Source organism: Amphiura filiformis, chromosome 13 (genome assembly GCF_039555335.1).
Source record: "Amphiura filiformis chromosome 13, Afil_fr2py, whole genome shotgun sequence".
In the NCBI taxonomy this organism is placed as follows: domain Eukaryota; kingdom Metazoa; phylum Echinodermata; class Ophiuroidea; order Amphilepidida; family Amphiuridae; genus Amphiura; species Amphiura filiformis.
Window position 1 is genome coordinate 27,485,572 of NC_092640.1, and position 15,123 is coordinate 27,500,694.

At 35.9% G+C, this 15,123-nt stretch overlaps 1 protein-coding gene across 1 annotated transcript; it reads left to right on the forward strand.

The window, feature by feature from the left end:
* Positions 1-4,726: 4,726 nt before the first annotated feature.
* On the forward strand, positions 4,727-14,653 carry LOC140167543 (retinol dehydrogenase 8-like). Its single transcript, XM_072190846.1, has 4 exons — positions 4,727-4,973; positions 7,271-7,450; positions 13,082-13,175; positions 14,311-14,653. Exons 1-4 carry the CDS (start codon positions 4,814-4,816, stop codon positions 14,549-14,551), a joined length of 675 nt encoding a protein of 224 aa, XP_072046947.1. The 5' UTR covers positions 4,727-4,813; the 3' UTR covers positions 14,552-14,653.
* The last annotated feature ends 470 nt before the right edge of the window (positions 14,654-15,123 follow it).

Genomic DNA, 15,123 nt, shown 5'->3' on the forward strand with positions numbered 1-15,123 from the left:
AGAATTTAAAAAAGAAAGAAAGAAAGAAAGAAAGAAAGAAAGAAAGAAAGAAAGAAAGAAAGAAAGAAAGAAAGAAAGAAAGAAAGAAAGAAAGAAAAAAGAAAAAGAATGAAGACTACGTATTCTACTTGATGACCCTCTATTCGGTTATTAGCTTGGGCCCTGTTAAATGATTTATATACTTGGGGTTCAGATGGTAATGAAAGCATATCCACAGAGCCTCGCTAACTGACATTGTAATACTCATTATCATACTCATTATCATATTATCATACTTTAAACATTCAGTGTATTGTTAAATAATGTTGACTAATTAATTAACATGATTAACAAAACTAAACACTAAACCGGTTGGATGGTTTGTCCTAGTTACATATCTTGATGGCCACCTGTAAGTTTTGTCATAAGGCAGTTTAAATTCAAAAAAATTATCACCAAAATGATACACTTCAAATTTAACATTTCCGTCTTTGTGGTATTTACAGTAGCAAGGGGTCCCTAGTGTTAGGAAATTGTGTTTCCATATACAAAATAAATATAAAAGAAACAAAGATCATAGTAAAGGCGGGCTCGCTCCTTCTTTGTCATCTTCCATGAGCATGATGAGCGGATTAATAATATTATAATATTGGGTCATATAAGTATCATAATTTACAAAAAAAATAGGGACATAAAGAATGTAATTTAACCTTACGTATGTGAAGGTTGTCATTCATCCAAGTACTGTTTAATTAAATATAAAATTAAAGTCTTAAAAACATTTAATAGATTCACGAATTTTGAGAGACTACGGTTTCTGACCACTGGCGAGATATAGTGTTTCCAGGGGTCGTTGGCAGGGGTCTACAATTCTGTAGTCAGGAACATTCCCAAGAAGTTTGACTCTAAATCAACGACCTCTGGCAACACTATCTCACACATTCTCACCAGTGACCAATGATGACCAATTACCGCCAGATAAACATACGGCCTGAAGATGCACCTAGGATAATGGTGCGATACCGTAGCATCTTAAAAAACGCGAGTCCAGTTGAATGGTTTAAGAGTTTAATTTGATAAACGTAATAATGTATTTATTTGTACGTTATTTGTCCATATTGCACACAACAAGTTAGATATATGTCCTAAATTAGACCTGTTCTAAATGGAGGTCAGTCCTACCAGGTAGACGCGTTTTATATTTAAACACCATCTTCGTTCTGTGATATAAAAGGATCAAGTAAGAGTGACCACCAGTTAAAGGGTGGTTTAAGAGATTTCAGAATAGAGGTTTTTTTTTCTTAAAATGCCCTTTTTTAATATGAACACTTGAAACATCCTAAACACAGTTATTATTTTGATCACAAAAATTGGTTACAGCTAATATTACTACAACAGAATTATTTATTGAATATCATAGTTTGGCCGCCATGTTAAACAGGCCGTGGGAAGGTCACTGAGCTTCTTTTCTAGTCCAAACATTTCCGTTACAAAAGCATATATATCACCAACAAATATTTCCGTTCACAGGATAAGAAGCGTACCATGGCTTTGTATGAACAATTGTATGTATTGATTAATTGTGTTTTCAACTGATTGAGTGTCCCAGGTTAAAGAAGAAATGAAACAAACAAACTAGTTCAATGGTATAAAATTGAGCAACAAATAATTACAAACTTGAGTAAAACTTAGGCCTACATGATACGGGTGAACGGAGGGGGGGGGGGGGTCTTCAAAAATGTTGTACGTGGATGTGCCGCACAGGCTTTCGGATGATGACTTTCTGACCTATTTGCCCACCCATTAATATATCAATTTTTCACAAAAAAACATCCAAATTTGCCCAAATTGGATGCTTTTAGAGCACAATTGCGTATTGGTTATAACATTGGAGTATTATATTTTCTGTCAGAAAGTTTAAGCAAATATCTAGAGGGGTACGTTACACTCTCTTACGATATCTTTGATCGAAAGTTTTCAAAAGATAAGGAGATATGCAGATATGTCCTTACTACCACCATGTAAGCAGGCACTGGTGATTCATTGTGGAAACATTGTTGACAATGGGTGGAATGAAAACATGGAACCTAAATGGGTTGAAACTGTAATACATGAGGATGTCCAAATACTATTGGTAGAGAATGACTATGACGATTTTTCAGAAAATAGCGATTTGAGTGATCCTGAGGATTAAAACAAAGAGAAATGCATCAATGAAACCATGCAATAACGGGCAATGTATAACACTGTAAGCAACACTTTTGCGGCATTCTAGTTTACAAGTTGCTTTTGGGTTCTTCTTTGATACATAATAGCAATTCTGGTAGTCATCAGTGCTGCCATTTTTAATTAGAATCTACCTTTACAACCCTGAAGTGCTTCATTATAAGTTCAAAAAGTCAAAGACAAGTATTAATTTTTTTCAACTTAAGTAACATTTCCTGACGCTTTTTCGTTGATATCATACTTTCCTTCAATTATGTCGGCCATTTTGAAAAAAAAAATAGCACCCTCTCCTGTGACATCCTATTACCTTCGTATTAATAACTGACCTAGTAATGCTTTACCGCTATCAATAACAACATCCAAAATCTGATGAAGTATACCATTTAAGGGATCTGGAATGAGCGTTTTGAGCGTTTCGACAGTATTTGCCCCCCCCCCTTTCGGCTCGCCAAAATTTCTTGGCCCCCCCAATTTTACCCTCCCCAGGGCTCATAATTATTGCACAGCCTCTAATACTATAATAGTGTTATTTGAAGTTTGCAAAATAAAAATTTAAGTTTGTTTGTCCCTCATGGTACACCATACAAAATAGAAATCTCGATAAACATTAAAAATGTAACCAGTGGTTTGAACCATGTTTGAACTTCATGCTCCATGATTTGACTTGACCTGAATGAACTAACTACATGAACTAAGTATCGTGTGCGTAATATACAAAAGAACAATCTGGTAAAGCATTTTAGTAGTAGTATATCCAAAGCATAAGTGCAACCGATAAGTGGACAGATAGTGTCAGAAACTATTCTCGTATGTCTCCTCCGAGCTCCGAGAAGTAACGGTAACATACCACAAAATGGCGTCACCGCTTAATACCTGTTCAAAAGTTGCTCTAATAACACCCGCTAGTCATAAGGGTCGCTAGTCATAAGGATCGCTAGTCATAAGGGTCGTCAGTCATAAGGTTCACTAATCATAATATAAAAAAAGGACCGCTAGTCATAAGGGTCAATAATCATAATATAAAAAAAGGACCGCTAATCATAATAGAAAGAAAGGCTCGCTAGTCATAATACAAAAAAGGACCGCTAGTCATAACAGAAAAAAGGCTTGCTAGTCATAATAGAAAAAAAGGACCGCTAGTCATAATGCAAAAAGAGGTTCGCTAGTCATAATCAAAAATAGGACCGCTAGTCATAATGAAAAAAATCACGGCCGCTAGTCATAATATAACAAAAGGACCGCCAGTCATAATAGAGAAACACGTTCGCTAGTCATAATATAAATTTAGGACCGCTAGTCATAATAAAAAAAGGACCGCTAATCATAATAAAAAAGGACCGCTAGGACCGTTAGTCATAATAAAAAGGAGCCTTAATAAAAAGTAAGAACTAGAGAGCGGTTAGTGCTTCTTTGCAGCCGTGCGGGGCAAACTATTTGGATATCTACATTTCGCAGTTAGTGGTCCTTTTTTTGTTTTTTAACATACTGTAGCAACCCCCAGCCAGCCCCATACCTCACTTCGGTTTGTAACTAATAAAAATTCTAGTTTCCGTGTTCTATGGTTTCAAATATTAACGTTTTAATGATATGCTTTATTTTAAGGCACATATCTTAATATAACATGAATTAAGGGACCGTTCACAAACACTTGTTAGGGGGGAGCTTCATACAAAAGGAGGGGGCCCTGAAAAAATGACCAAAAATCTTCCTGGGATATTTTACAATAACATTTAAAAATCATTTAAAAATATTGTTGTAGTGTGTTTCATACAAATATTTAAAAAAAAATCATGACATTTGTATAACCCGACATTTAATGTTATCAAATTGTTTTACTAAATAAAAAAGCTACCTAATTGAGAATAATAATATTTGTATAATACCGTAGTTGAGGTCAAAGAGCATGCAGAGATCATCAAACAGCTCTAGTTCTAATTCTTTAGCTTAGCAGACCCCTTTCTCCTTCATGACAAGCGATAAATTTTTTATTATGACTAGCGAACCTTCTATTGTATTATGGTTAGCATTCCTTTTTTTTTATTATGACTAGCGGTCCTTTTTTTATTATGACTAGCGGTCCTAAATTCTGACTAGCGAACGTGTTTCTCTATTATGACTGGCGGTCCTTTTGTTATGTTATGACTAGCGGCCGTGAATTTTTTCATTATGACTATCGGTCCTTTTTCTTGATTATGACTAGCGGACCTCTTTTTGCATTATGACTAGTGGTCCTCTTTTTCTATTATGACTAGCGAGCCTTTTTCTCTATTATGACTAGCGGTCCTTTTTTTCTATTATGACTAGCGAGCCTTTTTTTTCTATTATGACTAGCGGTCCTCTTTTTCTATTATGACTAGCGAACCTTTTTTTCTATTTATGACTAGCGGGCCTTATGACTAATGAACCCTCTTTCTTATGACTAGCGAACCCTTTGTTTTATTTATGACTAGCGAACTCATGGTATAGGAAACTACACGTTATGACTAGCTACCCTTATGACTAGCGACGTGTAACCGTTCTAATCACAGGATGCGCCCAAGGCATCGGTAAAGAAACGGCTTTGTTTCTTGCTCGAGATTCACAGCGTCGCTTCAAGGTGTATGCTACTATGCGTAATATGGTGACAAGGCAGAAAGAGCTGAAAACAGAGGCAGGGAATATTGTTGACGATACACTGTTTATTCGGGAATTGGATGTTACCAAGCAAGAAACTATTGATATCGTTATAAAGGAAATTATCGACAAGGAAAGAAAAATCGATGTTTTGGGTAAGATTTTCCGGTTATCCCGTAATTACAACAAATTTACGAGATAACCGCAAAATGTTTTCCCGTACTTTTACAGGGACCAGTAAAATTACGGTTTTAAATTTTACTTTCAATGTGTTTAAGCAGGATTAAGAAGGGGTTAGGGATACACATGGGTTTGTAGGCCCATTCTCCGATAAAGTGTAAGTGAAGTGATCAAGTTTGGTCTCAGGAATGACAAAATGCCAACCACAAAGAATTCATGAAAATCATTCAGAATCGTAAGCTTTAATAGTTTCAGAACACAAAACAATGCATGGGTGATTTTTCAACAATAGGCTACTTCATTTTGAGTAATATTACTACGTATTGGTGGTAACGTATATGTGGTAACGTATCTGTGAAGCCCTTTCCCACCTTTGTCTTAATCGTGCAAGTGTAAAAACTTACAGACTTAATACCCATTCCTGATCAGTCATCACCCAATGTACTAAAGCCTGGTATGGTATTTGGCTCCATTTATCACAGCGTTTTTTCCGAAGGGGGTAGAATTTAGGTAACGTATCTGTGACAACATGAACGTAACGTCAGGACTTTTTGCCATTAAAAGACCTGATTTTCTTATACTTCGAAACGATTGTGTTATGTACCACATTATATAATACAACTATGGAGCCTGCTTGATCCATCACATACGAGAACATTCATCTAGCCAATTATTTCCACAGATTGTTATCCATTAGAAATATGGTAACGTATCTGTGAACTGAACAATATTGGTGACATAGTCTCAAAGACCTGTTGGAAAAAGTTAATAACACAATGATGTGTTGTGATGTTTTATACTTTATAATTAGGGCATGATACCAGCTAATGAAAAGTACCTATAATCCAGTATAATGCGCGCATGTTTAGCGAGCAGTGACACATTATACGGAACGCACCTTGGCTGGCGACATGGAGGAAAACAATGGGTATGCATAATCAGCTTTATTGTTTTATACTTCCTAGGCATGTTACAACCTCTAGCCCCACACATTTTAGACAGCAACTCCTAAGTATAAGTTATATTAATAAAAGTTATTCCTTTCTGACGAAACAAGTTTGAATACGACTGGAAACTATGGGCGACACATATTTGGCATTTTGAACACTTTATCGGAGAATGTGCCTTATGAATGTGTATTATATATAGGTGTGTGGGTGGCGCGGGGGGGGGGGTAGGTAGGTGGTTCTGATCACAAAAAGGTGTTGCTTATGGCTAGTTCCCGTAAAATTACGGGAAATTTCGAAATACGGGCGTCCGATAATTTACAGTCTTTTTTTACTGTGAGTGATGTTGGCATGGTTGGGCTACCTCCGATGACGTCGCAGAACATAAACCAGCGTCAGCGATTATGGAGCACGTTGACTGGGAAAACGTAAAGGTGTTGGAGAGGGTGGACCTGGAATGGACCTGGAAACAATTCATATTAGAACTTAAAGACCCAGACTGAACCGTGACAAAGGGTTAAACCTTGACCCTGTCTGGGAAAACCTCCTGACCCCCCGAACCTAGGGGGCGGCACAACATCTTCTTGTTTGACGTCATATACACATGTCATCGAAGGTATCCCAACATCACTAGCAACAACAAATCTTCAGAACATCCGCTGAAGACGTAGTCTACTGTAGTAAACCATTTTATTTTTTAATATCATCCCTCTAATCCCTCAGGCCATGGAAATCCAGTAATGACTAGCTGTTCTGATCCAACAGATAGCTATCCGTAGGAAACCATTTTAATTTATCATGCCTCGCGCCTCTAATCCCTCTGACCATGGAAGATCCACTAATGACCTGTTCTTGCTATCCATGCATGGAAAAATGTTCTTGGCAGGTAATCTTTGTCAAAGACGACTCACTATCCCTCCCGACGATCCTTGTCAAGTGGGGAGGGAGCGGCGACGCCGCGACAGCGAGTCGCGAAGCGACGAAGATCGAGCCGGTCGCCGCGAATTGGCCGGCTCCCTGTCGCGGCGGCGCTATTCTACTACTGGGTATTTTTACTAGCTGATACAATATTTTTGTGGGAAAATAACCAACGCAGTTTAAAATACCCTCCAAGGCCGCATCATTTCACATTTTAGGTGGGATTGAGCCGACGGGGACCCAGCTACGGCCGCCATTGAGGTGTAGGAATGCGTGGAATTGGATTCGCATAATGTCTAGTCCTTACACATAGCATAGTGGTCCTTGACCACAAATTGCGGACTGAATCTATTTTTTTTTTTGCTTTCTAAGTTTTCTACAAGAAAAAAATCTCAAACTCATTTCAGTAAACAACGCAGGCTGGAGCACCGGAGCCTGGTGGGAAACCAGTCCAATGGACACGTTCTATAACGTCATGGAAGTCAACTATTTTGGATGCGTCAGAATGACTAGGGCGGTAGTCCCGTACATGAAAGAGAAACGGAGTGGCAAGATTCTCCAAATGTCAAGTGTACATGGATTTCATAGTATGCACTTTTTGTTTTACACTCTTTTAAAAACGGATCTAGTCATTTTTTGAATAAACTCATAACAGATTCGATTCTTATCAAAGTGACTCGGATATTCGTATCAAAATGATAAGAAACCCATCAAATTTGATAAGTTTAAAGTGACAAGGGCATTGTAATCAAATATTTCATAGTAATATGTAGCGGAGATCTGTTTTTTCAATTTCAACAGTACTTTCATTTATCACTGCTTTCTTACTTACTTTGAAAGGCCAGTTAAACTGTTGAAGCTATATAGAACTAAAAAATTAATGTTTGAGGCCGTTCTGTGAAACTGTTTTCCTCTCACACAAAGACCCTATTTTAAAAATGGCTGTGTTCTCACCCAATGTTGCCCTGATTTAGGGGTAGGGTAAGCGATGTATTCCAACTATCAGATCAAGAATGATTACCTAATCCTAATCCTAATCCTAACCCTTACCCTAACCCTAACCCTACCGTAAACCTAACCCTAACCCGAACCCTAACCCAAATATTCATTCTGGATCCGATGGTTGGAAGACATCGCTTAACGCTTACCTGATTTAGGTCAGCATTATCAAAATGAACAGTGTCTCATCAAAACGATTAGCTACGAGATCAAAATCAATTGAATAGGGATTCTAACCAAATAAATGAATAAATTAGAGTGTATTTTTTTATTTACCTTTTGGTTAAATAACAATTGCGTCTTATGAATAGTGTGGAGTCTTTAGGTATTAAGAGAGATTTTCTGAGAAATACTGATGCCATGGGAAAAAGGTGGAAGATGGGGGTCAGCAAATTTCAACCATATTTTGGCAATTTAATAAGTTTGGATAAGTGTTCATAATAATCAGTATAAAAAAATCTGCTATGCCCCCTCCTGGGAAATATGGGCCCCTAAAATATGCCCCCTAACACGTATTTCCCTGACTTGTAAAATGCCGTTTTATGCCATTTTTGAACAAATTTTTGGCACCTAAGACAAGCATCTATTAAAGTAAATTTTTCTACACATCTTCTTTCATCCTTTGTCTTTATGTTTATATTGGGATGTTCCATTTATGAACAGGGGTGGGGGCCCATATTTCACATTTTACAACCTTTGAAAAAAAGTGAAATATCCCTCTACTTTGTGCCGTCATTGTAGGAGTTCCTCAATCTTTCTCAAATTGTTCATTACAGGAGAGAACCTCTGTACATAGGTCATTTATATAATGCAATAAAAATCATGGAGACTTTTTTACTTTTCATAGAACACAAACATGGATTTTCCCAATATGTGACATTGGTATAATGATGCTGTATATAACGCCAACATCAAATATAAGATCTTTTCACTGTAGCAGTCCCTTTTCTTGAGCCAATAGTCAGTTATTCCATTGAGGAGTTAAGAACCACATTTAAGAATGCAAATCAAGTACAGGGGTAGGTGTTTCTCTTTAACAGCATATTGGTAAAATCGCCAGTAGATAATGCTCATTGAATATGAGCCCCTCTCATGTCACAAGCTCGTATTCATACATGTTAGTGGTATTATGATTATTATGAAAATCACAAGCTCCTATTCTGATTCTTAATCATTTCACATGCATCAGTATATGCATTAAGCTATAGGAACTAGGCCTAGTAGGGCCCCATACCCCAAAGTACTAAATCCTAATAACCTAGGGGTGGAACTTAATGCTAGGAGTGGGCTATAAATGGGACTTGTTTTGTTTTGCTTCGGGATAAGGTTTTTTGTATGTTCTATTTAACCTAGGCCTATCTCAACATGAAATTACAAAATGTTAAGCCTGGGTTTCAAAAACGAATGTGCACAGCAAAAATCCAAAATGGCCACATTTTCCCCTGAAAACCACATCTTTAGCCATAACTTTGTCATTTTTGGGTCTTTTTACCAGGTTCTGGTGTCTAGTCTATGTTTTTTTTTGGTCAATCAATCTATTAATGCAGTTAGAAGTAGTCTCAAATCTTCATGTGTTGAGTTACGACCATTTTTGACCCAATGCACCTTTTTTACCCAAATTTTGAACCAGGCTCATAGACCTCATATTTAAATTACAGAAAAAGCTAGACAACAGGTAAAAACTTACATAACACTATAAATTGGAAAAACGAAATAGACACACAACATACGTGACATCAAGTAAAAAATGTAGATTTTTGCACTGCAGACTTTTATACAATTTTGATAGTTTAATGGATTTTATTGTATTTACATTTTTAGCAATTTCTTGCATTACAAAAGTTTGTATTACACTTTATATTACTGATTATATGAGGCTTCTTTAATTGTGAGCTAGGATAATTCAAAGAGAAGGCAGTTTCCATGGCAACGGCCATATATACTAATTTTAAAGCAAATTTCCCCAGTAACATTTTGACAAATTCCCTGATGTGAACATGACCTAAACATTTTACCCAGAATAGCCAGTATTAGGGATAATAAATTCTCTTTTCCTGATCTCTTTTTTTACACTGTCAGTATGGGAGAGCTCCAACTAAGCTATGTGTATTGACCCTTGACCTTCTACGGTGACAGTGGTATGTTAAAATAAGATGAGGGAAAGAAAATTTGTTATCCCCAATACTTTTAAGGACATCTCCACAATATGAGGTAAAATTTACAACAAAAAAACATAATATAAATGGCTACTTGTTATGTTGCTACGGAAACTGATAAGTGTCACAGGCACAATCTCAAACTGCTGCATGATAGTGTCCTAGATATCATCATCAGTGCCATGTGGTCGCTGCTAACTTTCATCTCCGGTATCAGTACCAACGCGCATCAGGTGATCCACTCGAAGGTTTTGTCCCCCGCGTTTCATCCCCATTATCATCAAGGTAAAACCCAATATACCAACTTTTGTTGCCTCCCTCATCCCAGATGACAGCAACAACATTTTTCTGTGACCTATGACCTTTGAATTTTGGGCAGTTTGACCCCAAATTTTGAGCAATTAGTTGCATTAAAAAAGTTTGTATTACACTTAAAGCCATATTATAACATTTCTTTAAAAATAGATTAGTATTAATTTTCAATAAAATATTAGCATTTACTTTCAGATATGTCCCCTTTTAATTTTGAGCCGAACAAGTGAGGTAAAGCAAAGAAAATCAGAATTTACAACTAGCGCCAATGCATGTCACGCCAGCGGTTGTAATATGGTACGACCCTCTGGCGTGTGTGTGTGTGTGTGTCCCGCACGCCGTGTACGTAGGGGTGTGTTGACATCGCATACGCGTTCGACTAATATTTCTATCGTAATAATAAAACGCTGATTCAGGTGGTTTATTCAAAATCTCGGATTTTGACAAAACTACAGCACCTAAAGTCTTGATTTTTGCAGAGAATCTTTGTTTACTAAAGTACATTACAATCGTGTAAAAACCTGAATTTAAATTTTTTTTTAGGGCGTTCTCCTCAGCAAATGTTATAATATGGCTTTAATGAGTATATTATTGATATATGGATTCTTTAATTTTAAGTTACATGTATCAGGAGATTTCAAAGGGAAGGCAATTGCCATGGTAATGGCCATTTATACTAATATTTAAGCGAATTCCCCCAGTAATCTATAATCTTTGAATGTTGGGCAGTTTGACCCCAAATTGACCCATTTTCTTCATTTTGAGCAATTTGTTGCATTAAAAAAGTTTGTATTACACTTTATAAGTATACTATTGATATACATGGATTCTTTAATTTTAAGCTACATGTATTGGAGATTTCAAAGAGAAGGCAGTTGTCATGGCAATGGCCATTTATACTAATATTTAAGCGAATTTCCCCAGTAACATTAAGCAAATTCGATTTCACAAGAAAAGTATAGGCCCTCTCCGAATAACTGCTAACAGAGCCCGTTTTAGTACTAATGTCGATGTTGAAATAGCAGCATCACTTTCTAACATTTGTTAATAAAAACTGAACCTTACCTGTAAAGATAGACAAAATTGGAGCTTAAGTGAAAATTTAGGCTTTATTTAATACAGCTAAAAATAAAGAAAACTATTGTCATGCGTGGTAGAATTGCCGCTTAAAAATGTTGATTTTTACATGCTTTTCACTATGATGGAGAGGTTATTTGGTGGTCTGCGCCCCCTTAATAGGCAGAGGTCACTCAGATGAAAGAGAGCAGTTTACTAGGATATTGACCATCAAAGGATCCTCAATACAAACCCCAAAATCCATATAATTTGTCAGCATTTTTGGTATTTCAAAAATCGAGAATCATAGATACATATTAAGCGTTTTTATGTTTAACACAATAACACCCCTACTTGATCAATGTAGTGTTCCAATATATTATTGTCTTTGTTGTTAACTACATAGTGATAGAAAATAATTATTGTAGGCCCTACCTGCGTTCCTTGGAAGAAAAAGGTAATATTCATTTGAGGGTGCATAAAGCATGATGCAAAAAGGTTATTTTTAAATCAGCACAGACAGAATTTTAGTACTGACCCGGGGTACTGAACCCCTTAATAGAATAGTCCTGTTCTATATATAAGCATTTATCCAACACAATTTAGGCCCCAATTTATTATGTAATAGTTTTGTTGATGTTGTTTACTTCTGATAGGCTCCCTTTTCATCAAATTTCATTTTTAAACTTAGAAAAATCTCCGTACCTGAGTTTAGCATGAAAATATCGCAATTTTGCACTTTTCTGAAAAAGAGCATAAAGTAAGATGTGCTCATTTTAAAACGGAAAAAGTCTCCACGATTTTTATTTGCTCAATTGTTCAACCTATATCTACTTTATCCAACAAGTAAATAACTTTGACAAAAATATTGAGGAACTCTCACAATCATCTTGCAAACTTTGCTTCAAAATTAGTATTTTGCACTTTTCTGAAAAAGAGCATAAAGTAAGATGTGCTCATTTTAAAATGGAAAAAGTCTCCACGATTTTTATTTGCTCAATTGGTCAACCTATATCTACTTTATCCAACAAGTAAATAACGTTGACAAAAATATTGAGGAACTCTCACAATCATCTTGCAAACTTTGCTTCAAAATTAGGATTTTTCACATTTACACAATTGCTGAAAAGGCCATTACACCCCTCTCTGAAAATGGAACAACCCAAACGTTGTCCAAAGAATTGTTAATTGTTATGTCGAGACAAAATGTGTATTATTACTGTGAAGTATAAATAAAATGTCTGCAGATGCGCGTTATTACGTGGCTCTTATCAAAATTTAGTGCACATTTCAAAGTTTTTGTGTCTGAGAAGACAATCACGGGGGTCAATTTGAGGGGGGTCCAGTATCTCCCAGTGGGGGGTCCTCAAAATTTTTTAATACCTCCACTGTAAATACTCATGGACACATGTTTGATTGACAAAATATGAACAAAATTTGCTGACCCCCATCTTCCACCTACCATCTGAGTCTATCGGATATTAAAATAGTCCGATGTTTTTGCGTACGTATTTTCCGCGTTTTGTTGCAGCATATTTTTGAGGCTAAGGAAAAAGGAAGTCTTTGTCGCGAGTACCGGAAAACGCTCGCAAAAACGTTCGACTATATACTATTCTGAGACTCCGTAGGCACAGAAATCTATCAGCTTCTTGGAGGAAAATAACAGTTTTTGCTTCTTTTTTTATCAAATTTTAGTTGTTTTGCTACTTGCACAGAACATAGGCGCCAAGTTTGCCCTAGAAGGGTTTAGTGAATCTATTGCCCCACCATTGAGAAAGTTTAACATTTGGTAAGTACATGAACATGGATGCGTATTCTTATACCAGCTAATTCTATCTTATACTCTGGTTTGGTTCAAATCTTTGGTACTGCATATCAATAGTTGTAGCTTATTTTAACTATTTTATAGCTTATTTTGTTTGAAAAGTTAAAATAATATCCCAAAGATGAACTTGAATTTGGTTTTGATTGGTCATAGTCTAAATTTGGAAGGAATTGTGCATACTCTGGCTATTGCATTTAAGATTAAAACTCTGATTTAATTAATTTGTGCACAATTGGTAGATTTTCACATCTGATCTTTTCAGTCACCGTACCTCTGTTTGTTGGCTTCCCAAGTGATCTTAACTCGGGCTTTCGCGATTAATAAACTGGTAGATTCTAAAATCAGAATTGTTCAGTATTGAAGTGCCATTATAATTATGCCATTATGACATGTTGCATTCAATAATAATTATAAGCCTATGTATACTTTACTTTTACCGCCGTTAATATAGTGTAAACTTTTTCATAACCATTTTATACTAGTATTTTGATGTAATAAATATCAGTATAATTTCGAGTTCAACTGAATGCGTTCATCATGATTAATAACATGTTTTTATTCATCAAAAATCGACTATAGCATAGTCTATCTTAATAACCTTGGAATTATGGAAACTTTCGGGCCTCATAACTGCTAAATTGTTGGTCTAAAGTATCTAAAAATATACATATTTAGAATGGCAAAGACTTGATAAATTCATCTGTGAGTACAAATTTGGGCCAAAATGCTAATTTTTGACCCAAAATTCCCAAAACGGTTTTTAAAAACTATAGATAAAAGTATCTAGGAACTGTTTTTTTTTTTTTTTTTTAATTTTGACCAAGTTCACCAAAAATATTTGAAATTTGGGCCGCGAAAATCGGGCTTTTTATGATTTTTTTGAAAATTAAGCATTTTTTACCATTTTTGGTGCAAATTTCTCAAAGTTGGTCAAAATTCAAAAAAAAAAAGAAAAAAAAAAAGGTTCCTAGATATTTGTATCTAGATTTTCAAAATTAATAAAAAAAAAATGGCCCAAGAATTTTTTTGTTACGTTTAACGAAAAAGAAGTGGGATAAATCATCACGTCGAAACCTTTTGAATCTGTTTAATTTTGCAGGGTGTCTCTCATAGAGCCAGGTTATGTTGTAACCAAAATGGCTAAACAGTTTGGTGACAATTGTACTGCACTATATGCAGATATAGCCAGTCAAATTCCAGGAGAAGAAGAGCGGAAGATCTTGACGGAAATGGTGACCTTTGACCCGAATCTAGTCATAGGAAATGAAATGCAAGAACCTCAAGAAATTGCACAACTTTTTCAAGATATTATCCTTTCACCAAAACCTGACTTTCGTTAACAGCCTTCTAAGACAATCAAAGGATTGGCAGCGCAAAAATATGTTGACCCGACAGGCAACTCGATCATGAATGCTTGGTTAAAGGAGTAGTCACTCTCGCATCTATAGTGTAAGGCTTTGTTTCTGATTCCGGCACGATAAAACGATAGAATCTATACTAACTTGATGGAAAAAAAAATCCCAATTCAAAACTAAACCACATTTGGGTAAATTTTTTTTTAATAATCTAATCTCGCACATTATGACACCACATTGAATCCAATGTGACCTAAGTTACAAGCATTTGATTGGACGTAGGTCCAGTTTTAAAAGTGACAAATTGGTCTATGTATAAGGCGAAAAGATTCCAGAAAACCCAATAAAGAGACAAACAGTTTTTTCAGTCATAAGTTATTTAAAGCAGTAAGTTTTTATTTAATTTTTTTCTTCTCTGTACTTTTCACAACTATATTTTCAGTTCTTTTGTTCGAGTTTTCTTTGGTTCCTTTTGATCTCATCAATATCTGTGCATCGTCGTTGCATGCTCCCGATCAGGCGTCTATAGACCAGTTTTAGTGTCAGTTTTAAAACTG

Bases quoted from the DNA above. Each gene is read 5' to 3' on its own strand.
- LOC140167543 (XM_072190846.1), top strand. From the start codon at position 4,814: ATGCGTAATATGGTGACAAGGCAGAAAGAGCTGAAAACAGAGGCAGGG. The intron at 4,974-7,270 runs GTAAGATTTTCC...AACTCATTTCAG, and splicing joins AAGAAAAATCGATGTTTTGG to TAAACAACGCAGGCTGGAGC. The intron at 13,176-14,310 runs GTAAGTACATGA...TTAATTTTGCAG, and splicing joins TTGAGAAAGTTTAACATTTG to GGTGTCTCTCATAGAGCCAG.